The 26,106-nt window shown below is 45.7% G+C and overlaps 1 protein-coding gene and 1 long non-coding RNA gene across 4 annotated transcripts in view; both read left to right on the top strand.

Annotated features, from left to right (window-relative positions):
• The window catches only part of LOC310706885, a 525,877-nt gene that overhangs the window by 409,206 nt on the left and 90,565 nt on the right, over positions 1-26,106 (top strand). The window lies entirely within an intron of this gene.
• The window catches only part of UNC5B (unc-5 netrin receptor B), a 170,832-nt gene that overhangs the window by 95,257 nt on the left and 49,469 nt on the right, over positions 1-26,106 (top strand). For both annotated transcript variants that reach the window (XM_083503040.1, XM_083503041.1), the window contains exon 2: positions 23,326-23,547. In XM_083503040.1, coding sequence (XP_083359166.1) covers positions 23,326-23,547 — 222 coding nt within the window. The remainder of the gene's footprint in view (positions 1-23,325; positions 23,548-26,106) is intronic.

The following is a 26,106-nucleotide window of genomic DNA, read 5'->3' as shown; positions in this document are numbered from 1 at the left end:
TCACTTTCAGGCCAAGGGAGCTGGCATTTGTCCACAGACAGCTTTCCATGTCATGTAGCATAACTAAACCGCTTCTGGCGCAATGGAACATGGTGATGGAAACCAGAGGACACGGAAACGCCATTTACCTTCCCACTGCAATGGTACCTATTTATCTACTTGCACTGGCATGCTTTCAAGACAGAGCAACAGGAGCTCACCCCCATTGCAGGGATTCGAACTGGTGACCTTCTGATCGGCAAGCCCAAGAGGCTCAGTGGTTTAGACCACAGCACCACCTGCATCCTATAGTATGCTAGTACTATCCCCAGAGAGTTGAGAGGCTTACCAGTTGGTCAGTTTGTGGCTGAGGTAAGACTGAAGCAGGTACATGTCAGTCCCCAGTCATCTTAACCACTACACTGTACCTGCTCTACTAAATATGCATATTATACTTTGCATTTTTTTAATAAAAAAAAATCTTCTTAAAGTTAGTTGTAAAACGCCAGTTCTTTGATTTCAGGTTTCCCCTGATGCCTGCATTTGCTTTTGAAAATAGAAGAGGCTTCTCTGAATTTACCCAGAAGTAAGCCATTACTTCTACAGCACCAAGGTTGTTAGCAGCTCCTCCTCTGGGCCAGTGGCACCTTTAACAAAAGAGTGCATTTTTGCCTTTAAATACCTTAACGCTGTGTTAATGTTATAGCCCCACTTCCTCACATTAGGAGGGTTTAACCCAGGAGCAGCCATGCAGCAGAGAGCAGAGTTACTGCAAACCGTGGTGGGCAATACTAGATAGTGCAGCCCTGCCCTGTGCTCTTTTCAGTGCATAGATGACTCTGTGTGAACCCTCCTGATGCATGCTTGAAACAGGTACATTACATGATGTCACTGCATTAGCATTTTCCATCCACCTGCAAGTGGCAGCCAATGAAGCAGGGCTGGGCAATGTCTGATGACATCACACCACTTGGCACCTCCTCCAGATGCCATGTTTATCGAGCACTCGTCCTGTTTTGCTTATGCAGAGGCTGTACGATATCTGGTTTTTAGGGAGCATTTGTTCTGATTTGTTTGCAGGGAGGTTATACGAAAATGAGCGCTCATCTCGGTTTGCTTGTGTAGAGGTTGTACTTTTGCCTGTTAATCGGTCATTTATCCCATTTTTTAAAAAATGCATTTCCCTGTCACTTTCCTAACTGCGAAAAGTCTGGAGGGTTTTGTTGTTGTTGCCACAGAGTGCAACAAAAGTATTTGGGACCATTCAGGGGCTGTATTCACACATCTCCTGTCAGTTGGGTCAGAATCTAAGGAAATTCAGTCCAATGCAAAACAGTTATACTTTGCATGAAGAGGCACATCTGTGGAGTTTAACTTTGCTATGGCGCTTCCTCTCCTGCATTTCAAGCCTCATGACACCTGCATAGTATCTTGATGGGATCTCAGTGCTTGCCACTCCCATTCCTCCTCCTCCTCCTTGTCTACTCTCTTTCCAATCAGGGACTGAAACTCTTAGTTACACTTCAAGTTCCTCTTGACACTCAAAGCTCTTCTGAAGATCAATAAACCTTCCCCTCATTATTTATACTCCCTGGCTGTGAGAACTAAGAATAGCTCCATGAGCTCCGCTGCTAGCAACACTTCAGTGGCGCCAGACCATGTAGCAAAAGGATTCTTGCCAAACCACACCCTAACGCTGACAGAACCCTGAAGGCTACAGAGAGCATAGTTCAGAGCCTAGCCAGGCAAGGATACCTTTTGCAGGCAAAAATTCTATGTGTGACCCAACCACGAAGCAGAAACAGAAGGTGGTATTCAACTTAAGTTTTATTCAGAAGAGACACGGTGAAATTAATGGACATGACTTAAGTTGAGTCCACTAATTTCAATGGGTCTACTCTGAGTAAACTGAGTTGACTCTCGCCCAGAGGTGCATGAAAAAGTAGGTCAATAAGCGTGCGTTACAACATTTGACCAAAAGCGTTTATTCTTGTCCATTTAAATGTATGCGTTGGTGCAAATCACGAAGGGCAAAGTAATTAAAAGCAAACAAACAAACAAAGCATTATCATGGATGTATAATAATACGAAATCTAATGAGGCACAGGAGAGTTGCAAATGCAATAAACTTTTGTAAGCGCCTCCTTTATTCTGCCAGGATGCAACTTATAGAGATTGATGTTAAAGCATGCTCAGCTCACGTTTATGCTACCAATAACTGCAAACACTTTCTGGCTTCAAGTCTCTCGAGCCTGAGGTACGTGTTACTCATGTGTAGGACAGGAGCAGGGCTGACTGCCTCACCCCCCAATGTCACAACTGCTCCTCTGCAGTAGTCTGTAAAAAGGCAGCTATGTGAAGGGCCCTGATTGCATGCAGCAGCTCTGTGCAATCATGGCGCGCGCACAACTGGGTGACCCAGTCACCCAAAGCTTATACATTGAGGTTTCCTTACAGATGACACTGTGAAGTACACAGTTGTTGCAGGAATCAGACGTGATGGCAGGTAGGGTTGGCATACATCCAGAATTTTCCGGACATTCCTAGGATTTGGTCAGAAACAGTGTCTGGGTGAAAATGCTGAAATGTCCAGGAAAATCTGGATGTATGGCAACCCAAGTCGGAAGTGTATATTTTGGTGAAATTCCTTTAAAAAGAGGTCAAAAAAAATTTTTTGTTGAGATTTTGCAACTTTGGGCAACACTGACGCATGGGGCTTTGCAAGTCTATGCAAGGTAGTGGTCTGCTTGCAACTCTCAAAGCTCAATTCCTTGACCAATTCTCCTCTTTCAGTTTCAACAACAGCAGCTCAAGGCCTCCTGGCAAGTTGCTTTTGAGAAGCACATAAATCTCTGCCTGTATCTTCTGAGTTTGAGTTACATAGATACAGTTCGCAGTCACCCTTAAGGCAACAGCATGAGAAAGATAGAAGCTGAAAGACGCAGCCCGGCAGTGGTCAAAGTTGGATGAGGCCGTGCCCAGCCAAAAAGCACAAAAAAGAATGCCATCATGCTGAGTTTTGATTTCCACCCTTTAGTTTACAACCAAGCCAAGTTGCCCCTTTAGTGGGGCAGGGGATGTGAATAAGTGTGCAACATTCTTGAGGCACCCTGTCTCTTAAAATGTTTGTAGAGCTGCCATCCTATCCTAAAAGTTCCAATTTCTTCTTAAAGAAATAATTTCTTTATCTTCCAAATGCCACACACATTGCCTCCTTGCTTTTGCGCGCACACATTCTCTCTCTCTCAAACACTCCCATTGTATGGCGTGCAGGCAGCTTCACACAGCTCAGTTTTGCATTCAGGGTTTCCAAAGTATGGATACGATTAAAAAACAACAACTTATACCAATAAACAAGGGAAAGGTCCATAAACATTTTATATATGCTGCCTATTGGCATGTGTATACACACATGCGTTCTCTCTCTCCACTCTGTGTGTGTTTGAAAAATAAAATCTCCCAGCAGCTGTGGGCTCAGCTTCAGAAAATTTCCCAGGAGCCACTTCACGCTGCCATGTCTCAGCAGGATGGCATCATAATAGGTGTTGCCTACGGGGCAGGGAACATTGCGGGTTAGCAGAGTCTAACAACACCACTTTGCAATTCTATAAGGCCTTTCATCTGAGGATTTCAAAGCACTGAACAAACATTAATTAAGCCTCAAAACACCCCTGTGAGGAAGGTGAGGGATGAATGGGGATGCCTGCATTAATTAGCTACTGTTTCTAACACAATCTGAAGATGATGGGAGGCAGGGGGCTTTAATGCAGAGAGGGGGTCCTAAAATCAGACCTGTAGGCAACATCAGCCTTGCTCCGCATGGAGGCTGGGAACTTGCACTCTGGATTTCCAGCGCTGGGTGGAGTGGGCAGCACCAAAAGCAAATATGTCAAAGCAGGGGACTTCTCAGCTTCCTGCTTTAGTAACTGCAACAAACAGCAGGTTTGTGCCATGAAGAAAAAAAAGCTGCACTTACTAATTCCGGCACGTCAAGCTTCTATTAAAGGCACCAGGCTGTTCCTCTCCCTTCGGCGTGTGGCAACCATAGTTAGGATCACTTTGGTTTGTATTCGGTTTCTGAATCCCACACTGCACAAATGCATCTACTGGTAGCTAAATGGCCATTGTCGAAGAGGAAAAAGCCGCTTCTAGCAAGGGAGGTGAGGAAACAGGTGCCCTGCTATTCCCAGGCTCCAAATCACCCGCTTGGGTTTTCTCCCTCTGTGCAATTTCAAATGTCGGAGAAAAAACACACATTTGAAACCCCCCAAAGAAAGGAAAGCTATGGCAGGTAATATGGAGTGGAAAAAATGGGGAAAGGTAGTCATAAATTCAGTTCTCTACATTTTGCAGCAATTTGCAGTCGTTCGTTTATTTGCTTGTTTTAAAATCATCATGAAAATTCCTCAGCATTTTAGCGTAACTTTCGCCTAATAAACACATTTTTGCATGCAGTTTGGTTTTTGTGCATACTTTCCTCTGATATATTCTTTTTGGTAAACACTGTGTCTTTAACTATTATCTATTTCATAAAAGTTATACACTGCATCCCTATAAAAAAGAAAGAAAGAAAGAAAAAGAAACCCAAAGCGGTTGCTAAATTCAGATCAGTGTGAAGTTCAAAGAACAGCCATTTTCAGTTTACATATTGCTTCAGAAACCTGCAGATTGATAGATTTGGCTTTGGCTTTGAATGCATAAAATTTATCCTCAATCCCTAGCCTCCACAAAGCAATAGCAGACAGAGTAGTCAGCAGACAGAGTTCATGCTGGCATGAAGAAACAGGTGTACGTTATCCCAGTGTGGAAGCAGGATGCCCTTGGAAATTTTGCATGACAAGCCTGTGCTTTTATGCTCTTGGAAATTCCATTTTTCGATATGGCACAGTTTGCTTTAGCAATACACATGCGCTTCCCACCACACGGTTTTGTTGTGTGCGACTCCATGGGGGAAAACTGGAGCCTGGAGAACACTGGCAGAGCTGTGGGTGTGGTCTGGTCCTGATGGGATTCCTTGGCTCTGTTGTCTGGAGCAACATCCCAAAATATGCATACAAAAGACTCCAGTTCCTCCTTCCTTTGACTCCCTGCGGCCTCCCTTTTGGTATTGAGTCCATGCTGCTAATCTGGACCTGTAACCCAAGTCCCATTGAACAGTGTGCCTTTATTTTCCACAGCAAAGTGTCTCTTTGTGTTATGATGGTGGTGGCAACACCAGGCGATGTCGTAAGGAAGGCTCTATCTGTCTCTGTCTCCCTCGGAGACAATGGCTTAGCTCGGAGAAGGCAGGGGACATGAAATGGGTGGTTTCCCCACTATAATTTGCTCGAGCTGTGAAACGTATGGCAGCAGGCAATAATCCACAAATGAGCTTGTTTATATGTTTCTTCTAGAGGAAGCGTAGGGGAACAGGTGAGAGTTGTGCTGCAGACTTTCCTTCAGCATGAACTGTGGGGGGAAATGCCTTCTGAGGTGCCTGCCAACCCCAGGATGATGCTTATGGGGCCAATTCACATAGATTTACAGCAGCAGGCATGGCAGGAAGCTGCAGCCAACCCTGGCTCTTGGATGCAATGCACCTCCTTGGGACACATGTTTTCAAACATCAGTTGCATTCACACATAGCATGCCCAGGGAGCAATAGGTCTCACACTCCTGTTATTGGGCCAAATGGCAGTTTCTACTTGCTGGTTTCAAGTTCCAGTTGGAATGCCCAGCTCCAGCTTCTGCTTTCCACACCATTTCCCTGTAACGTCAACATGGTGAGATCCCCCAAGCCTGAAATTATGTCACTTTAGATATTACCCCAGAGTACCAGCTCAGTTGGGCTCCCCTGTTGCCTGTGCCTTTATAATAACTGAGCAGGTTTCGAGTTGCTGGTATAGAGGGAATGATGTGTAGCACCATCCCTGACCACAACATGGCACAGAAACCCAAACTTATGAGTTTGGTGCATGTAAGGCCTTAGCAGGAAGCCTGCTAGATGGAATAAGGAGCTACTCTGCCAATCCTTCCCCTTTGTAAAAAGCAGCATTCTGGTGAATGTTTCTGCTGCCACTGAAAGGAGTGAGCAAATGCAAATCATAATGGCACCTGAACATGGGGTAAATTGAACAGAATTTTATGGAGAGAACAGGGACACTTGCCAGTGAAAATGGCGTGTGTGTGTTTATAATCTGCAATTCCATCCTACCTTGACTGCTAGGTGCATTCTCAGAACCCCAGCTCTCTCTGTGGTCACATCCACACAATACATTTCCAGCACATTTAAACACATGTTTAAAGCACTTGGCTCTCCGCCCCCCATGCCAGAAAATATGGGAACTGTTAAGGGTGTTGGGAACTATAGCTCTGTGAGGAATAGGCTGTGGTTCTCAGGATTCTTTGAGCAAAGCCTAGTGCTCTAAATGTGTGTTTAAATGTATGGTACGGATGTGACCTGTGGGTGCTTTGTATATGTAAGCTGTGTACATAGGAATGGAGGAGTGAATGTTGTTTATTCTCCCCAGCACCCATCTTGGTCTCTAATGCTTACTAATACTCCCAGTCTTTTGGTTACTAATGCTCTGACATTCTGATGGGAAACAATTGCAGGAGAGGGGATTTTTAATGCCTCTTCTGCAGATACCGTGTATGGCTTGTGGCTAGGTGACAGTTACTATAAATATAGTACCACAGATAGGCCAAGGATTTGAGTGAGGAGAAATACTTTACGTCGGTGCCTTTATTTTTAAACAGTGTTGTTGTTGTTGGGTTCTTCTTTTTTTTAAAAAAAATCCATTCTATCCCATTGTTACATTCTACGTCTTCCGTCTTTTACAAGTCGAGAGAGCTAGCTGCAGACATCTGCAAATAAGTCACTGGGAAACAGATGTTGTGGAATAATCCGGATCAAGAACATCAGATTAAAATGTGTAATAATGCATCCCATCAAATATGCTGTGCACTAACCATTTTCCTGCTTCAAGTCTGAGAAAAAAAAGCGACTCTCTGGAAGAGGGTGGGGTGGGGAGGAGGAAGAGTGGCTTTCCCTTCTTTTAGTTCCCTTTCTGTCCTGCCCATCCTGCTAAGGAATGGTCTTCTGACCTAGCAGCATTGTCTTCTGTAGCTATCCTTCGTTAGCAAGATGCTGTAACAAAAAGAAAAGTGCTAACAGAAAAAGAATGTAGGACACGGCCTCCCATTTATGACAGCTTGATCATAGGAACAAAGGGGTTTGCCTTATATGCAGTCAGGCCATCTGGCTCAGTATAATCTAAACCAAGGTTTCCCAAACTTGGGTCTCCAGCTGTTTCTTTGGACTACAATTCCCATCATCCATGACCACTTGTCCCGCCAGCTAGGTATGATGGGAGTTGTAGTCCAAAGACAGCTGGAGACCCAAGTTTCGGAAAGGCTGGTCTACAGTACCTGGCAGCAACCTCCCAGAATTTTATTCAGGAGTGTCTTCCAGCTGTGCCTAGAGATGCTGAGCACCAAAGCTGGGTCCCTCTGCAAGCAAAGCAGATGCTCTCCCACTGAGCGGCAATCTTTCTCTGAGATTTATATTGTCTTGAGAGCCCTAGGTATTACTGGAAACCTAGGGCATCTTTCACAAACTGCTGAGAGAGTGATGGCACAGAAGTGACTAGCTCCATAACATGCTGCTTAGAGGGGACCAAGTCAAGGAGAAGTAAACTCTACAGTGGACTTGACCGCTACAAAAAAATTAAGTCGAACTTCCTTGTTATGTGACTATATTACTAACTGCTTTGTTATCTGCTGAAAGGGGGCTCATGCTTGTCTATGTCTAGGGTTGCCATGTGACCCAAATCACCACATTTTGCTTGCGTTGTACCGCCTATCTGGGACGCTATCTGGCCCAGAGTCTCAGTATGCACTTAAAATAAAAGCTCTTGCAGATTTGGAGATAGGAGCAAAAATGTGAAAGCTGTGTTGTGCCCTGTCAAAACAAGCCTGCTCCTGCTTCTGAGCACACAGGCATGTAACTGCTAGTTGCCCATTAATTGGGTATATACCCATGTGATACAGGAGCAACCGCATCAGAGACAATGGGACACATCGTCTGGCTGCATCTCTCCCCCAAACACTTCACTGTTGTCAGAGAAGAATGCCTAAGCAGATCCTGGCAGGAGCCACTAGGCAGGTGAATGAGATGCTTCCTCTGAACCCTTCTCCAACTTTTTGAGGTGGTTGCCAAGGGCAGACACAAAGCAACTGGTAGGCAGCGCAACAATGAATGTGCCCAGTTTGCATAATACGCAAAGCTCATTGCCCAGTTCTGGGCAAAAGCACTTGTTAGCCTTCCTTCACTCCCAGTTTCTTTCTTTCGCAAAGGGTAGGTACCTTAAGAAACTGATTCTGGGAAGACCGGAGACAGGACTATTTCTCAAGCCTGCTTCTTGCTCCATCTCAGTCTGGTATTGGTTTTGCAGTGCATTGTGTCTGGCGGCGTTGCGTTTCTCCATCCCATCCTGGAAAGCTCATGGCACCAGGGTGATGGTGAAGTCGAAACCATTGCAAAGAGGAGAAAGCATGGGAGTGTGCAGAGGAGGTAATCTGGCGGAAGGGAGTGTTGCACTTTTTGTCCTTTAGAGCTGGTCGCTGAACATGTTAGTGAGGCAAGAAGGGGCTTGTCATCACAGAGAAAGCTCCCAAATCACCAGAAGTAGAAGAAAGCTCTGAGCTGTGTTGTCTTTTGATACGTGTCATGTATTGAGCTACTTTCTCCTTCCCTCACTACTGGCTCCCTGCTTCTCATCTGTTGCACTCTCTCTCTCTCTCTCTCTTTCATTTCCTTTCTCCACCCCTCAGAGCAGCCCTGAAGGAGATGCCCCGCTTTCTCTATCTCTCTCTTTTCTTTTCTATGACACCCCTTGCTGAGGGAATTGTCCCGTGTGCTGAATAGGGCCAGGCGAAAGGGGGATGGAGGCCCTGACCCATGGATGCTAGCCATGCAAAAACACAGTGTAGGGCAAAACAATCAGCACTTCACAGCTACAGAGGGCCTTTGTCATCGTTTAGCTTTCGCTCAATAGCTGTGTGTGTGATGAGAGCGAGCCAGTGTGGAAAGATTTGGTGAGTTGGGGAAGAAGAATATAACTTTCTGTTCTTTTTTATTCTTATTTTATCACCTCTCCCCTCCTAACCCCATTATTAATCTGCAAAGAAATGATGCCAAAAATTCAAGCAAAGGTTAAAAAAAAAAAAAGACTTATCCCTTTTTCCGCGGCTTTTCAAAGTTGGGAGATAGGAAGCCACATGAATCCACTTTCTGGTGATGCCTGAAAACGAGCTCAATAGCGCGATCGCAGGGTGTCTGCCGAGTCGTGCATTATTAAGTCCCATACATTATTAAGCCCTAGTCATGTTAGGCAGTCATTGTTCTAGTCCTGAAGGAAGACAAGGAGAGGGAACAATTTCTTTTGACTCAGCGGAACGGTTTATTATCTTGGAAACTCAAGTTATTAACCCTAGCACATGGTGTTGCTTTATTTCGGCACAATGAGAAGAGGGGGCCCATGGCTGTGGTGTAGGGGTCTTTTTTCTGACAGTTGCTGAGAAATAGATCTGCTGTGTTTTTGCACTCGGGATTTAAGTAGGGAAATCCCACCGAGTTCAAATAGGGTAGGAACCTGGTGCCACTTGTTTTTCCTTCTAAACTCTGCATTTGCTTCGAGTCAGAGGTTGTTCAAACACGGTGCTTTCGTTTCTGCTTAGCCCGCTATTCGGCATTTAGCGTTCATTAGCTAACCCTATAAGTTGTTCTCTTGCTAGGGAAGTCCATTTATCTCTCCAGCAAATGGATGAGCGCTGCCAGCAGAGCTACCTGGGGGCAACTTTCTGAGGGCTGGGTGGGGCTAGAGGCTAAAAGGGGTGAGCAACAAATATAAATGTCACCTTTAGTCTCTATAAAGGTGACTATAAAGACTCATGCACTCTTCTCTCTAAGTTTCATCCAGGCAAGCAGGAGGCATTGTCAGAATTCAAAGACACATTCCAGGCAGGCAGAAATACTACAGGTTTGAAGCAGGGCAAGTGAGTACAGTGGTACCTCGGGTTACAGACGCTTCAGGTTACATACGCTTCAGGTTACAGACTTTGCTAACCCAGAAATAGTACCTCAGGTTAAGAACTTTGCTTCAGGATGAGAACAGAAATCGCGCGGCGGTGGCACAGCAGGAGGAGGAGGCCCCATTAGCTAAAGTGGTGCTTCAGGTTAAGAACAGTTTCAGGTTAAGTACGGACCTCCAGAACGAATTAAGTACTCAACCCGATGTACCACTGTAGTGTGGCCCGGGGAGGGAAGGAGGTCCAGTAGGAACACAAGAATGCTGCAGTACAATTGCTAACAGGAGTGAAGCCTTGCCAGCATGCAGCACCTGTGCTCAGAGAACTACACTGGTTGCCGCCTGGCTACTGGGTCAAATTAAAGGTGTTACTATTAGCATATAAAGCCCTCAACAACTTGGAAGCAGCTTACCTATGAGATTGCTTTAACCCACATGCGTCCACTATAAACGTTGGTGGAATTGGCACTTCTACAGGTGACACAGACTACCTGCTCTGTGTCTCATTGTGTGCTAGCACCTACACTTTGGAACCCCCTGCCTATTGAGATCAAGCAGGCCACCTTCACAGTACTCTCTTTGGTGCCTGCTAAAAACATTATTGTTTAGACAAGCCTTCCCATAGAAACTTAGAATTGTAGAGTTGGAAGATATCCCAAGGTCCATCTAGACCAGTGTTTCCCAAACTGGGTTTTTTGGACTACAGTTCCCATCGTCTCTGACCTCTGGTCCTGCTAGCTAGGGATGATGGGAGTTCTAATCCAAACACAGCTGGAGACCCAAGTTTGGGAAACACTGATCTATTTTTTTTTTTTTATAAAATTTTTATTGATTTTACAACATTTTTAAGAAAAACAAACAAACACTAAAAATGACAAACATACACGTATAATTTCAAACATATTTTCATAAACCTCTTTTCTTGGACTTCCCCATACCCCCCCTCTCTGCACCCCAATGTCCATAATTCAACTAGCAACTCCCAATTGTTACTTTCCAATCTCTATCATCTTAGTCCTCTTTTATAGTCTAGCCTTGTATCCCTGTACCCTTTTGCTTCTGGAAACCACAACATTTTAGCATTCATTAAGTTTATAGTAGTCCTTAAGATAGCTTTTAAATTTTTTCCACTCTTCTTCCACCGTCTCTTTTCGTTGGTCACGGATTCTGCCTGTCATCTCGGCCAGTATCATATAGTCCATCACTTTCATCTGCCATTCTTCCACAGTGGGTAAATCTTGTGTCTTCCAATACTTTGCGATGAGTATTCTTGCTGCTGTTGTGGCATACATAAAAAAAATTCTATCTTTCTTTGTCACCAATTGGCCGACAATGCCCAAGAGAAAGGCCTCTGGTTTTTTAGGAAAGGTACATTTAAGTACCTTTTTCATTTCATTGTAGATCATTTCCCAGAAGGCCTTAATCTTCGGGCATGTCCACCAAAGGTGATAAAAGGTACCTTCAGTCTCTTTACACTTCCAACATTTATTATCGGGCAAATGATAGATTTTTGCCAGCTTGACTGGGGTCATGTACCACCTGTATACCATTTTCATGATGTTTTCCTTTAAGGCATTACATGCCGTAAATTTAATACCGGTGTTCCATAACCATTCCCAGTCAGCTGACATAATGTTATGTCCAACATCCTGAGCCCACTTAATCATAGCCGATTTAACTGTTTCATCCTGTGTGTTCCATTTCAACAGCAAGTTGTACATTCTAGATAAATTCTTAGTATTGGGTTCTAACAGTTCGGTTTCTAATTTTGATTTTTCCACCTGGAAACCGATTTTCCTGTCCTGTTTAAAAAATTCCATTATTTGACGATATTGGAACCAATTTTCTACTTTATGCTTCAATTTCTCCTGACTTTGTAGTTTGAACTTATCTCCATCCTGTTCTAAAATTTCCCAATACTTCGGCCATCCGACCTCCATATTGAGTTTCTTCACTGCTTTAGCCTCCACTGGTGACACCCATCTAGGGGTTTTATTTTCCAATAGATCTTTATATCTTATCCAAACATTAAACAATGCTTTTCTAACAATATGATTTTTAAAGGCACTGTTAACTTTATCATACCAAAGATATGCATGCCAACCAAAAGCATTATTAAAACCTTCCAGATCCAAGATGTCCGTGTTCTCGAGGAGCATCCATTCTTTCAGCCAGCAAAAAGCTGCTGCCTCATAGTACAATTTTAGGTCCGGCAGGGCAAAACCCCCTCTTTCGGGAAACACTGATCTAGACCAGGCATCCCCAACCTGCGGCCCTCCAGATGTTTTGGCCTACAACTCCCATGATCCCTAGCTAAATAGACCAGTGATCAGGGATGATGGGAATTGTAGTCCAAAACATCTGGAGGCACAAAGGTTGGGGATGCCTGGTCTAGACCAACCCCCTGCAATGCAGGAATCTTTTGCCCAACATGGGACTCAAACCCAAGACCCAAAGAATAAGAGTCTCATGCTCTACCAACTGTCTCCAGATGCTTAGAATGTTAAGGTAATTTTAATGTGTTTTAGTATTTTAGCTTTCACGTGTTTCAAAGTATGGCTGTGATTCCCCTGCTTTGAGGATTTTTTTTTACAATCAAGTAGTGTATACATTTTATGAAACAGGAAAAAAATAAAATGTTTAGAGGCAAAGCGACTTATAATTTAAATAAACAAAACATAAAGTTAAGCCTGAGAACACAGGATTGCCCTGATAGAGGTAAGGACGTGTTTTTATTCTCCCAGAACTGCGCTTCCTCCAACACTGCACTGCGGATTCTGCTCTATGCAGCTTCTGAAGTATTTTCAGAACAGGCCTACCCAACTCACAACCTTGTGCCGAGCTATGCCTTGTGCCGGACTAGGAACTTGACCACATCCCTGCTTTTGTAGTTCCCAGCAGGTAGCAGGCAAGGGCTTTGTAGGGTTATGGGCAAACGTGACTAATAGGCTCACTTTGACTTGTTAGGTTGCAAGCTGTGCAGGTGTGGTCTGGGTGCCCTGCACCTGCCCTGCTTTTTGTTTTGTTTCTGTTTTGCCATCCTTCCCCCCACTCCTTCTGACAATCTCTCTTCTCCTCCTCCATGCTATTTTAAAAGGCATGGGGCAATGGTATGTTCCCTGCTAAACCAGCTGAAAATAACAGGTTGTTGAATGGGACCCATAAACTATCTGCTGTTGGTGGGAGAGACGGATTCCATCTCTTCATAAGGGGTCGCCCACTGTGACAACTGCTCCCCCCCCCCCAAAAAAAACCCCGCACCATCAGCTTTTGTTTGATACTGGATTTTGTTTTATTTTTTCCTTCATGCAAGGCCCCCTTAACAGAGATTGCTTCTTGCTTTTCCTCCCCCCACCCCCATGAAGAAAAGCCAAGGCCATCAATCCCTTTGCCTACAATGCAACTTGTGTGAAAGAGAAAGAGGCTGTTTTGTGTGCGTTGCAACCCTCCCCCCCAACTCCAAAATAATAAATGGGGTTTTCCCCCACTGAGAGCATCAGCTGAGTAGAGAAAATGCTAGAGGTTTCCCATGCGGTGGGTGGTCAGGCTGGAATGAGCAAGGGTTGGGAACGAGGGGTCTGAAAGACTGTTTTGATTACTTATGATAAATGTGCTCTGCGTGTAACTTCCCCCCACCTCTCCCCCCAAAAAACATCCTTCGTTCTCTAGCCCAACATCTCTTTCTCCCCCCCCCCCCCGCCCGTGATTCACTTGAACACCAGCTTGCACAACCTGCAAGGCAGAGGCAATTTTTCCCCCTTGCCCCCGTTGTCAGCTCTATTATCCATCTAGCGCTTCATCTGTTTTACACAGCATTATTGGACCAGGCAGTATTTAGTGTTTTAGTTGTTTGGTTTGGTTTGTTTGAAGAAAAAAGGCAACCATTGCTGCCTCCTCGATAACCTTTGGCCAGCTTAAGGTCCTGAGCAGCAGCCAATTATTATTTTGTTTTAACAGGGGCATCTTTTTAAACGAAAAAGCCTGGGGAGCTGACTGCCCTGTTTGGCAGTGATTTTTAATAGCTTTACTTTGAACTGAGCAAGGGCGTGAAGGGCTAATAGCATTGGCACATGAGAAGAGCCCAAAGACCCATTTGGTACAGCCTCCCATTCTCACAGATACCTATAGGAAGCCCCAAAGCACAACCTCAGTGCAACGCCGCTCTCCACACTTGTGAGTTCCAGCAACTAGTGTAACATAGGCATATGATTTCCAACAGTGGAGTGGAACCTAAATGCCATGTTCAGTAGACATTGATAGCCTTGTCCTCCATAAGTGAGTCTGATCCTCTTTTATGTTCTCACTTTAGAAGTCTGGTGCTCATCCCAGAGCAGAAATGATACCTTACCCTAAGAGGCCATGCCATGCTTTCTGGGGAACCATTCTAGATTCTTATCAATCCCTATTTAGGAGCTTGCTCTCCCTTCCTGTCAGCGGCGTAGCGTGAGTTGTCAGCACCCGGGGCAACGCAAGTAATTTGCGCCCCCTAACCCGGGGCAAGGCAAGTAATTTGCGCCCCCCCTAACCCCTAACCTGTGAGTTGCCGCTGGCGCTGCCGCCCAAACGACGCCGCTTGCCCGGAGGAGGAGGGGGGGCAGAGAGGCGAGGAAAATGCAACGGCCCAGCAGCTGCAGCAGCAGCGGCGGAGGCGGGGCTGTGAGGAGGGGCTGCCTGGCGCGTCCTCCGCGGCGAGCGCTGAGAGCCGCTGCCTGCCGGGCGCCTTCAGCCCGGACGCGCGCACAGCTCGTCGGTTCTGCGAGACATGCGGCTCCGCTACAGCCTGCGCCCGAGGCTCTTCGGCGACTCCGGAGGCAGCGAGCACGCCCCCCCAGATGTTGCGCCCGGTGCGGCCGGCACCCCTGGCACCCCCCACGCTACGCCACTGCTTCCTGTGGTCCAAAGGGAGTTTTGGACAGATAGAAATGTTAAGAGAAGGATCCAGATCACCAAGGGGGAAGGAAAACCATAATTGGGAATGAACCCACAAGCCCACAATTTTCTCCAAATTAAGCTCTGACTCATCTGTGATTTTCTCCATTCGAAAAAGAAAGAGAGCACAGAACCCCAACTTCTGATGACCAGATAGCCTTAATTATAATCAGCAAAGAGGCAGCAAGTGTCTAGTTGGCTAAAGAAAATGGCCTTGATTTCCTTTAGATTAATAGTGAGCGTTTGACATACCCCCGCAGGAGGCTGTTCTTATTGCCTTGTGCAAAAGTGGAGTAGTCTGTCACCTACTTCTTTTTTTCTTTTCCTGCTAGGCGAAACAAGTGAGCAGGCTATTCCAAGTGACTTTCTGCAGCCATATTACATGGCAGTGTGTGCTAGTTTTAGTCCTTTTGTGGGGTAGCATCAACATGCAGGAAGCTGTCACATTTTGAAGACGTCAGGGCTTGGAGATAAAAGTATTTAAGGAAAATTCTACATTTTCCCCCTGGTAGCTATGTGAATAAACTCTTGTTTGCAAATGGGCCTCCTCTCTTCCACAGGTCTCAGGAGAGTATTCATGAGTATCAAGGAATAGGTGCAAGAAGGAACAGCCCACACAAACACCATAAACTATAGTCTCTAGATTACGTTTTCTTTCTTTCTTTCTTTCTTTCTTTCTTTCTTTCTTTCTTTCTTTCTTTCTTTCTTTCAGAAGCATTTAGCCCTTGTAGAACCCAATATATATGGCAAAATATGGAGGCACTGTTCTGCTCATTTGTTTGTGAGACACCAGCTTGCTCCTTCCTTTCAGTGTGTTGCTGTTGTTTAGTCGTTTAGTTGTGTCCGACTCCTCGTGACCCCATGGACCAGAGCACGCCAGGCACTCCTGTCTCCTACTGCCTCCCACAGTTTGGTGAAACTCATGCTGGTAGCTTCGAGAACACTGTCCAACCATCTCGTTCTCTTTGGTCCCCTTCTCCTTGTGCCCTCCATCTTTCCCAACATCAGGGTCTTTTCCAGAGAGTCTTCTCTTCTCATGAGGTGGCCAAAGTACTGGATCCTCAGCTTCACGATCTGTCCTTCCAGTGAGCAGGGCTGATTTCCTTAGCCAGTGAAAGAATTCATAGTAATTACTGACATTTAGAAAAGCTGATTAGCCAAAGAGAAGCCTAGAGTGAAACATCCATTGTCTATAGAAGGAACTTCTTGGTTAATTTTTAAGCCTTTCATGCTGCTCTGCCTAGTGGAGAAGTGATTGCTCCCTAATAAAAAAACAATTCAGACATCCAGAATTCTAGAGTAGTTGAGTTTGTATACATTTTAAAAAATTACCTTGTCAGTGCCAATGCAGATTAAGCCTATCATTATTATACCTATAAAACAGAGAGTGTGGGCAGTTACCCAGTATTGTTAAACTATTTTGCTGGGGGAAAGTAGGCTTTGGAGTGCTGCATACCAACCTGAGGTGTTGTCCTGTGGACATTCATAATGGCATTGGCAGATCGAGTGTCCCAAAATAGTGAGGTGCTATGAAGCTGCAAGAAACCCAGATTAATTAAATGCACTCCTTTTTATGATTCCAGACCTTGCATTTTAAACATTAGTTAGTGCAAAGGTGAGGAGTGTCTGACTTGCTCTGTGTTCTTACAGTTCTGTAGCACCCTGTTGTAATAAAAGCTTAACCTTATATGTTTTATAAATAGTAGTAAATGTAGGATTCTTCTCTTTCAAACTTCATCTGTCTAGCAGTGCAGTATCCATCTTCCCCTCTTCCCCTCCCACAATCTGAGCATCTAAGTCAACCTCACCCAGGCGATCACTTCCATCATCCCTGTCCACTGGTCCTGGTTTGCTGGGGCTGTTGAGATTCTTAGTTCCACAATATCTGGAGGGCACAAAGTGTGAATTCATTGCAACTCCAAAGTTTTGTGCAAACATTTTGAACCCTGTAAGTAAAACGTGCCACCTCAGGCAAGAACTAGAGATTACAGAAGTTGTGGAGGTGCAGCCCTGCGGTTCCTTCTCCTCAGCCCCATAACATCTAGGGTCATGACACTGCACTGCTGCAAGCGTTGTCTGCTCTTCATTGACTGTCTGATACAGACTCAGGGAAATTTATAGCACAACGATGTTGCAACATGCATTGAGTAACCCAGATGTTAACATGGGGTGGGAAGGTGTTGCTGCTGTTTTCGACAGCGGCCCCCAGCACCATCCTGAGACATCCTGACATTCCAGGCTCTGTGAGCCTTGTTCTCTGGGACCAATACAGCAGCTAACACTGAGAAAAGCAGCAAAGAGTTTGCTCTGCGAAGTGCCATGTATTGAGCAAGGCGCTTCTGAAATACGGGGCATCCATTATGTCCGATGGAGCTGTCATGTTCAGGAATAAGGGACATCCCTTTAGCTGAGGGGCATCTTTCAGCATGAGCTCAGGTGCCCTGAGTTAGAGGCTGACAATGAAGGAATGTCAGGAGCTGGAAGATGAATTGTGCTCTCCTTCCAGATGTCTCTTCCATGGCAGAGGTGCTGGCATTTTTCCTTTGCAAAGGGCTGTGTGGTTAGTCCTCTATCCTGGGCTTTAAATTGGATGCTATGTGCACGCGCGCGCACACACATGCCAGCAACAACATAAAAACTCCAACAACAGAAACACATCAGCACAAGCAAACAGCAACGAGAAAACTTAATTGGTAGCTTCAGGCCTGTGTTACAACCCTGGCCAGGGATAATATATCTTTAAGTACTTGTAATCTTTTGAAATTCCCCTCAGCCCAGCCTGAGAGAGGACGTGGAGATTACCAAAGGGGCGGAGGGAGAGGAGTGACTTGGGGGAGAAGAACTTTGCCAGACGCACTTTAAGAGACTAATGGATTTCTAATGTTTACATTCTTTATATACAAACCTGCTTTATAAATGATCGTGGCATTATAGCTGTAAAACAAAGTCATAAAAACAGCCTGCAGCTCAGGCATAGAGCATAAATGCCTTTTTCCTCAGGCAGATGAAGGAGAGGCAGAGTGGAGAGCAATCAATATTTATGGGCCTTATCTGTGTTTCCGTGGTGCAGTCAGGGAGATGGCGCATAGGCTTAGGTATGTTACCAATCTCTGGGGTTGGCCCTGAGACTTTTTCCCACAACCACCACTTCCTGATAGGTCCTGTGGCATGTCTGAAACCACATATGCCAAGAGTCACTTATGGAGTTCCCTTGCTTTGATGACCACAACCACTTTTTCCTCTTTTCCCCTGGGCCAGAGGACGTTTATTTATTATTGTATTTTATCACAGTTATATCCTGCCTTTCATCCACCATGGTCCCCAAGGTGGTGTACATGTGGCTCCCATCCAGGACCTAACCAGACCTGGACCTGCTTAGCTTCAGCAAGGTGGTAGACTCCCATGCCTTCAGACCAGACCCTGGGATTTGCGTCACCATCTGGTTCCATTTTATTGTCTGAGGCCGAATTGCCAAATACAGCTATTAGATAGTTGTGGTTGCAGAGCCTGGCGTGCTCTAGTCCATGGGCTCACGAAGAGTCGGTCATGACTAAATGACTAAACAAAATGATATCTTGGGAAATATTTGAGATATGGCAGTACAGGCTGCTTTGAGCCAGAATATTCACAAGCATTTTTTTTTTGGGGGGGCACCTTATTTATAACAAAACCTTCACAACTTAACATGTCTTCCCCATCTCCAAATGCTTGTTATCATTGGACCAGAGAATTCTGATGATCCTGGCTTTTGTCAAACTTGAATGCTAGTTATTTCCTCTGCTAAGGGCATTCTCTTCTGTTTTGGGGGTGGTTTTTGTTTTTGTTTGTGTGTGTGAATGGTTTTTATTCAAAGCTCAAACAACAGGCGGTCAGAGAGAACAATCTGTAATCACCACTCTGCTGTCTTTAAGCTATGGGACCTACACTGCAGGGCATTTTATTCCAAATGATCATCTTGGACTTGAGCCTTTTTCAATTTTAGCTCCAGAAAGGCCCATTCATCACAAAACCATCATCTTGCCTGCCCTGCAACTTCCTGCCTCCTCCGTTCCGCTCTGGGATGCTCCTGGGTACCCAGCGAACTGCTTTGGGCTGCAGCTGTGCAAAGGCTCACAAGGGCTCGCCAGGAGGACATTGTGTGCCCTAATTACACTCTGCATCCCTGTGCAATTGGTCGGGTGCTGAGAAAATTACAGACCTGCAAATGAAATTAGGAAGGGGATGCCTGGCAGCAGCAGCAGCAAAGAAACCAGGGAGCATGAGAGAGAACGAGAGATTAGCCTGGAGTTTAATTCGTTGTTTCCAAAAGAGCAGTTAATGGATTATGACAAATGTCCTACTGCTTTCCCTAGTGCTGTGTTAAAATGGAAATGGAAAGTCAATTTTCCTAAATGGATTTTAAATGGCCAGCCATGTGTGTGTGTTTGTTTGTGTGTGTGTATTTTCACAGGCTGATTCCCCCCCCCCCCTCAGGATACATCTCTGGCATCTGGCTTCCTTGGGCCTATTTCCCTTCGGGGTTTGTTTTCTAAAGGACTCAAAATGGCAGGCCCTGGTGACTTGTAGGCAATCTCAAGATTGGCTGGTACTTCATTTGGGTTGTAGGGTTGCCATGTGTCCTCTTTCCCAGGGCAGGTCCTCCTTTTCATGGGTGTGTAAAACAAGAGTCGTCATAGAGATCCATAGTTAAAAGCAGAAATTGGCAAATGTGTCCTCTTTTTTGCTCTTCAAAATATGGCAACCCTACTCACAATGCATTTCCCTTTAGTCCAATCTCACAAGTTCAATCTGTACCATGGGATCCACTTTTCAGCTATTACAATATATGCCCATCTTCCTTCTCCTTCTCTCCTGCTCTCTTTCTTCCATTCTTGCCTTTCTGACTTTCTCTTCTTTCTTTACTTAATTCTTTCTTTACTTAATAATAAACCCCCCTTTTAAAAAGGTGTGTGTGGGAGAGAGAGAGAGAGAGAGAGAGAGAGAGAGAGAGAGAGAGAGAGAGAGAGAATGATTGTGCAGCTCAATTGTGTGGCATGACCCAGCAGCTGAAGGCAATATATTATCCAAGACCTCATTTCTTCTTTGTAACTTGGAAGCTCATCCCCAAGACTGCCTATATTTTTGCTTCGTTGCAAAGGAAGACCCTTGGGAGTGCCAAGCAGGCTGGACACAAAGCATGGGAGTGCCAAGCAGGCTGGACACAAAGTATTGCACTTGGGCAAAAAAAATGAGAGGCACAAATACAAGATGGGTGACACCTGGCTTGAGAGCAGTACATGTGAAAAGGATCTAGGAGTCTTGGTTGACCACAAACTTGACATGAGCCAACAGTGTGACGCGGCAGCTAAAAAAGCCAATGCAATTCTGGGCTGCATCAATAGGAGTATAGCATCTAGATCAAGGGAAGTAATAGTGCCACTGTATTCTGCTCTGGTCAGACCACACCTGGAGTACTGTGTCCAGTTCTGGGCACCACAATTCAAGAAGGACACTGACAAACTGGAACGTGTCCAGAGGAGGGCAACCAAAATGGTCAAAGGCCTGGAAACGATGCCTTATGAGGAACGGCTAAGGGAGCTGGGCATGTTTAGCCTGGAGAAGAGGAGGTTAAGGGGTGATATGATAGCCATGTTCAAATATATAAAAGGATGTCACATAGAGGAGGGAGAAAGGTTGTTTTCTGCTGCTCCGGAGAAGCGGACACGGAGCAATGGATCCAAACTACAAGAAAGAAGATTCCACCTAAACATTAGGAAGAACTTCCTGACAGTAAGAGCTGTTCGACAGTGGAATTTGCTGCCAAGGAGTGTGGTGGAGTCTCCTACTTTGGAGGTCTTTAAGCAGAGGCTTGACAACCATATGTCAGGAGTGCTCTGATGGTGTTTCCTGCTTGGCAGGGGGTTGGACTCGATGGCCCTTGTGGTCTCTTCCAACTCTATGATTCTATGATTCTATGATTCATGCTTGAATCATGAAACATCATAGGAACACCATGCTTGCCTTAGCTCTGCCAGTACTCAGAGGGTTTAATAGCAGCACACAGTGCCTCCTGTGTGTGTGTGTGTGTGTGTGTGAGAGAGAGAGAGAGAGAGAGAGAGAGAGAGAGAGAGAGAGAGAGAGAAATATGGTGCAGTTGGCAGGCAGGGTCGATCTGTGTTGTAATCCCTTTCAAAATTGCTACAGGCTAGTGGAGAATGTTCTCTGAATATGAAATGCTTATTACTTATATTCTGTCCTATATTCTATACTTAAGAGGCTTTTCCCCACTCTTCATCCTTCAGGGCTGCCCATCTCAGAGGAATATCCCCTGGAGTCTTTCCCCCAACAGAAAACACGTTATGTATCTCCCCCTACATACTCTCTTCTGTGTATGCAGCTGCCCTTTCCCAAGAGTCTGAGTACATATATCTCCTCAGGGCTCAAAGCCAGGAGCGAAGCGCCCAGACCTGGGTGTCCTCTGTCTCCCAGGGCTTGCCAGTCTGGCTCCAGTTTTATCATGCAACTCTCACTGTATTGCTAAGTGACTGGAGTGCAGTCAAGATCCCTGCTATGTTGCTGTAACACATGAAGGATGCAATCCTACCTCCACTTGGCAGTAATATGTTTAGCATCTGTATGATGCTTTAGGAAAGGGGCAGGCAACTTTTTCTTTTGTTGAAGATCTCGTTCTCTCAGGGGTAATCTGACACGGGCCGCATGCCAGCGATGGGTCGACATTTCAATCAAGCCATCGATCTGCTCCCTTTCCTGGTCAGGCACCACAAGTTCATATCCCATAAACATATATATGACATTAGGGTTTTATTTTAATTTTGCCCTAGTGCACACTGTGCTTCTGCTGAATAGTAGTTGCCATTTTAATGCACGTTTATGCAGTTCTGAGAGATCGTTTTGGAGCACTTCACAACCTGTTTTTGTTCTTACCACCCTAAACAGATTGGTGTCATCAGCAAACTTTGCACTATCACTGCTCACTCATAACTCTACATCATTTATGTTTTCTGTTCTTTAACTAGTTACCAGGGCAGATACAGAAGGGCATCGGGGCTACCTAAAATAAAGTTGACCCCCATAGCTCTGGATTGTCCACCTGTGCTTTAGGACATCCAAATACTTTATATCTCATTAATCCTGCAAGGTGGTATCCTCATACTGTTGATTGGAGGAGGAAGGTGGCTGAGCAATAGTGTCTTGTCTGAAGCCATCTATATGGTCCATGGCAGAACCAGAGACTTCCAGATTCTATCTCTTTCCCACAGTGTTATAGTAGCTTTCATGACTTGCCCATGAGTAACCTATATTGAAGTCCATGGGATTTAGTTATGAGCAAGCATATGTAAATGGGTCTTCAAATAGTACACTCTGATGGTTCTGTAGGAATTGTCCCACTAAGAAGTATGCTTCCTTGCTTGCATCTCTGTTAAGGATTGGTGTCCCTAGAGCAGTGTTTCCCAAACGTTTTTGGGCAACGGCACACCTGTTAGCCGGAAAAAAATCTCGCGGCACACCACCATTAAAGCCCCGCCCCGTGACGTCAGCGCGCAGCGTCACGCCGGGAGGGACGCACAAAAGCGAAAGTTTTTTCCCTCCCCCTTGCCGGGGTGGGAGGAGGCAGCAGAGCGAGGGCAGCTGAGGCGGCGGCGGCGATAGCGGGCGGAGGAGGGGGCGGCGGCGGGAGTTGCTGCTGCTGTTGTTGCTGCTGCTGCCCGGACATGCCGGCCTCCTCCTCCTCCGCTGTCTCGCGCTCCTCCCTTTTGCACGCGCTGCCCCGCCGCTCGGCACCACCACCGCGGAGCCGCCCCCGGCTCGACGCGGATCCTCGCCGCCGCCGCCGCCTCTCACCGCCCGACTCGCCCGCCTTCCTCCCACGGCACACCAGCCGGTGTCTCACGGCACACTAGTGTGCCGCGGAACACCGGTTGGGAAACACTGCCCTAGAGAAAGGAAGTGACAATGACCTGGTTCAAATATGATATTCTTGACCCAATAAACCATGCAGCATTGCACTGAGAACAATAGTTGTGTTTGCACTCTCTATCCTCCCTTTCTTATCCCTTGAGTCCTTAATGCAAGAATCCTAAACCAGGAAACGGTAGTGACTACAGTCCTTGCTTTCAAACCACGGTATATATATCTGAATTGGGCCAATGACTATGCAAATATATTAAGTTACGAAGTGGGGGTAAGAATAAAGGAAGCTGCAACTGACAAGGAGTCAAAAAGTTATGAAATTCAGGTTGTTGTCCATCAGACACCGTTCTTTCAAAGCCAAGAACTGATGTCGGGTTATGAGGTCTGCATTGCTGCTTGAAGCACGTGGAGCTAAATTTCTCCTCTTTCATTGCAGGGATTGAGTATGGAGAGGTGCTTCCAGATTCCTTCCCATCAGCCCCTGCAGAGTCCCTTCCCCATTTCCTACTGGAGCCACAAGATGCCTACATTGTGAAGAACAAGCCAGTGGAACTGATCTGCAGAGCCAACCCTGCCACCCAGATTTACTTCAAGTGCAACGGCGAGTGGGTGAACCAGAACGATCACATCACCACAGAGAGCTTGGACGAAATTACAGGTGAGAAGGCTTAGAGGATCGAATCATCTCTCAGGCCCACCCGGGACCAGACCTACTACTAGGTAGCGTTAGGCAGCTGCCTCAGACAGCACATTTTGGAGATCAGGGAGTGGCAGTGCGGAAGTTAGAGGACAGAACTGTATTTGCCACAGGACCTGCCTACACCATAAGCCAGCCTAAATTAGCCCCCTAGATTAGCCTGCTGCCTTCAGGTGCAGAGGAGAGCACTGTTCCTTTGCCAGTACTGAAGAAAGATACCTTCACCTCAGACACCAAAATATCCTGGGCCGGCTCTATGTGTCAGCTCTACTCTTCTTTTCTACCCTTCAAGCATGATATTTTATATCTTAGATTTTTGTTTCTCCATTGAGGCATATGCTGCAGAGCATGTCCCCATATGTTATATAATATATTTTTTAAAAAATATGTTGACTTGCCTTCTTTTGATAGCTGAGAATTAAAACTGACAAAAGTTCTCCTAGCCTGTCTCTCATTCAGAGCAGTTCTGGGATGCTTGGTCAGAGGAAGAGCACTGGTCCAAAGCAAGTGATTTTTCTCTCTCTTTAAACTCTATGAAAGCTTAGCAGAGGTTCTTCAGTGAGGAGACCAGACATGGTGGCCAAGCCTTTCTGACAATCAGCTTGTGCACCAGTGTTGCCCCATGAAATGAGCAGCCACCTGATAATGTTGGGTGTGTTTCAGGGTAGTGGTCTTCAGCTGGTGGGTCAAGACCTGCCATTGGGTCATAGCCTGATCTAAAGTAGAACAGCACAAAAGCAGAGCAACTCTAAAGGTAAAGGTAAAGGAACCCCTGACCATTAGGTCCAGTCGCGGACGACTCTAGGGTTGCGGCGTTCATCTCACTTTATTGGCCAAGGGAGCCGGCGTACAGCTTCCAGGTCATGTGGCCAGCATGATTAAGCCGCTTCTGGTGAACCAGAGCAGCACACAGAAACTCTTGTTTACCTTCCCACCACAGCGGTACCTATTTATCTACTTGCACTTGACATGCTTTCAAACTGCTAGGTTGGCAGGAGCTGGGACCGAGCAACAGGAGCCCACCCCATCTCGGGGATTTGAACCGCCGACCTTCTGATCAGCAAGCCCTAGGCTCTGTGGCAGGTGGCGTTGTGGGTTAAACCACAGAGCAACTCTACCACCATAGAAATATGTGGAGTGAGAGATAGATGTAGACATAGACACAGATGGATCTGCAATTGTTTGTTGGGGTTAAAGGTGGGTCCCAGGTCTGAAAAGATTGACAGATACTGTTCTAGGGGACACACTCAGCTCATGAATTGGCCTGGCCAGCTCTCTCTCTCTAAAGGGAACCCCCAGAATCGTCTGCAGTTCACATGGTTCTCTGAAAGCAGACTGATATAGAAAGGTTTTCCTGGAGGTAAAATGTCTGCAAGCCAGAGTAGTAGTAATGTACTACACCCGATTGTTTAGATAAGCCCTTGATAACACTGAATCACGGTGTAATTAATTTCAACATCCTATTAGAGTGAATTGTATCAACATGTCTGTGGTGGAAGAAACAAAGTCCCACTCTTAACGTGCAAATTCATGCTAGTATTTAATAACAACTGCTTAGGCATATTTTCATTAGATTTTCCAGTAAAGTGTTTCACAAGAGGTTCTTAAGAAAACCATATAATCTTAAAAGCAAGGGTTGGTAAAATTCTGTCATGGATCAGAAACTTGCTAAGAACAAGAAAGCAAGCAGTAGGGAAGCGTAGTCAATTTTTACCGTGGCAAGAGGTTAGCAGTAGGTTCCCCACAAGAATCCAGACTGAAAGTTCAGTTTTATGCAGAGATGCTGCTGGGGATTTTCAAGGATTTTACAGCCATCCTCCAGCAGCCTTCTGTTGTGAACTTGAATGGGGCTAGCCCACCAAAGTGAATGATTTATAGATTGTTGCCTCAGGACGTTAGAAGCCTTGCTGCGATTGAACTTCATAGAACCGGGTCTCCTTGGCTTTGTGACAGACAGATCCTCAGATAACTCGCACTGGTTCAAATTCAGTTCAAGGGTATTGTGCCCACACCTGATCAGTGCCATGAGAAATTGCGTCTTAGTCTTGTTTGAAACAAGCTCATCAGGCGATGTCCCAGTACCAAGCTTCATCATTTAAGTCATGAAGTCCTAGCACAACCCTGGAAATGGGCTACATGTGCATGGAATTGGCTTACCCCCAAACTAGCACTGACTGTCCCTGTAACCTGCTTGTGGGCTTCCCAGAGGGACCTGACTTTCCACTGCCAGAAACATGATGTGACAAGGTGGGCCTTTGATCTGATCCAGGATTGCCAGTCTTATGTTCTTATACTTTTTGAAATACAATATGGGATCCTGTATTGTCTATATCTTCATACCAACTTTTCTGATCAATTCTAGCATACTAAAATCTAGAGAGAGAGATCTCTTTCTCTCTCTCTCTCTCTCTCTCTCTCTCTCTCTCTCTCTCTCTCTCTCTCTCTTTCCACACACACGGGCAAACTAGACATGGTTAGGCAGATGTGAAAGATTCTGGTAGGCCTCAGTTTAAGAACTTC

The sequence above is a fragment of the Podarcis liolepis genome (assembly GCF_965112155.1).
Source record: "Podarcis liolepis genome assembly, chromosome: 5".
NCBI classification, from domain to species: Eukaryota; Metazoa; Chordata; class Lepidosauria; order Squamata; family Lacertidae; genus Podarcis; species Podarcis liolepis.
Note: the sequence above shows the minus strand (reverse complement) of the source record. Positions and strands in the feature narration are given on the sequence as shown.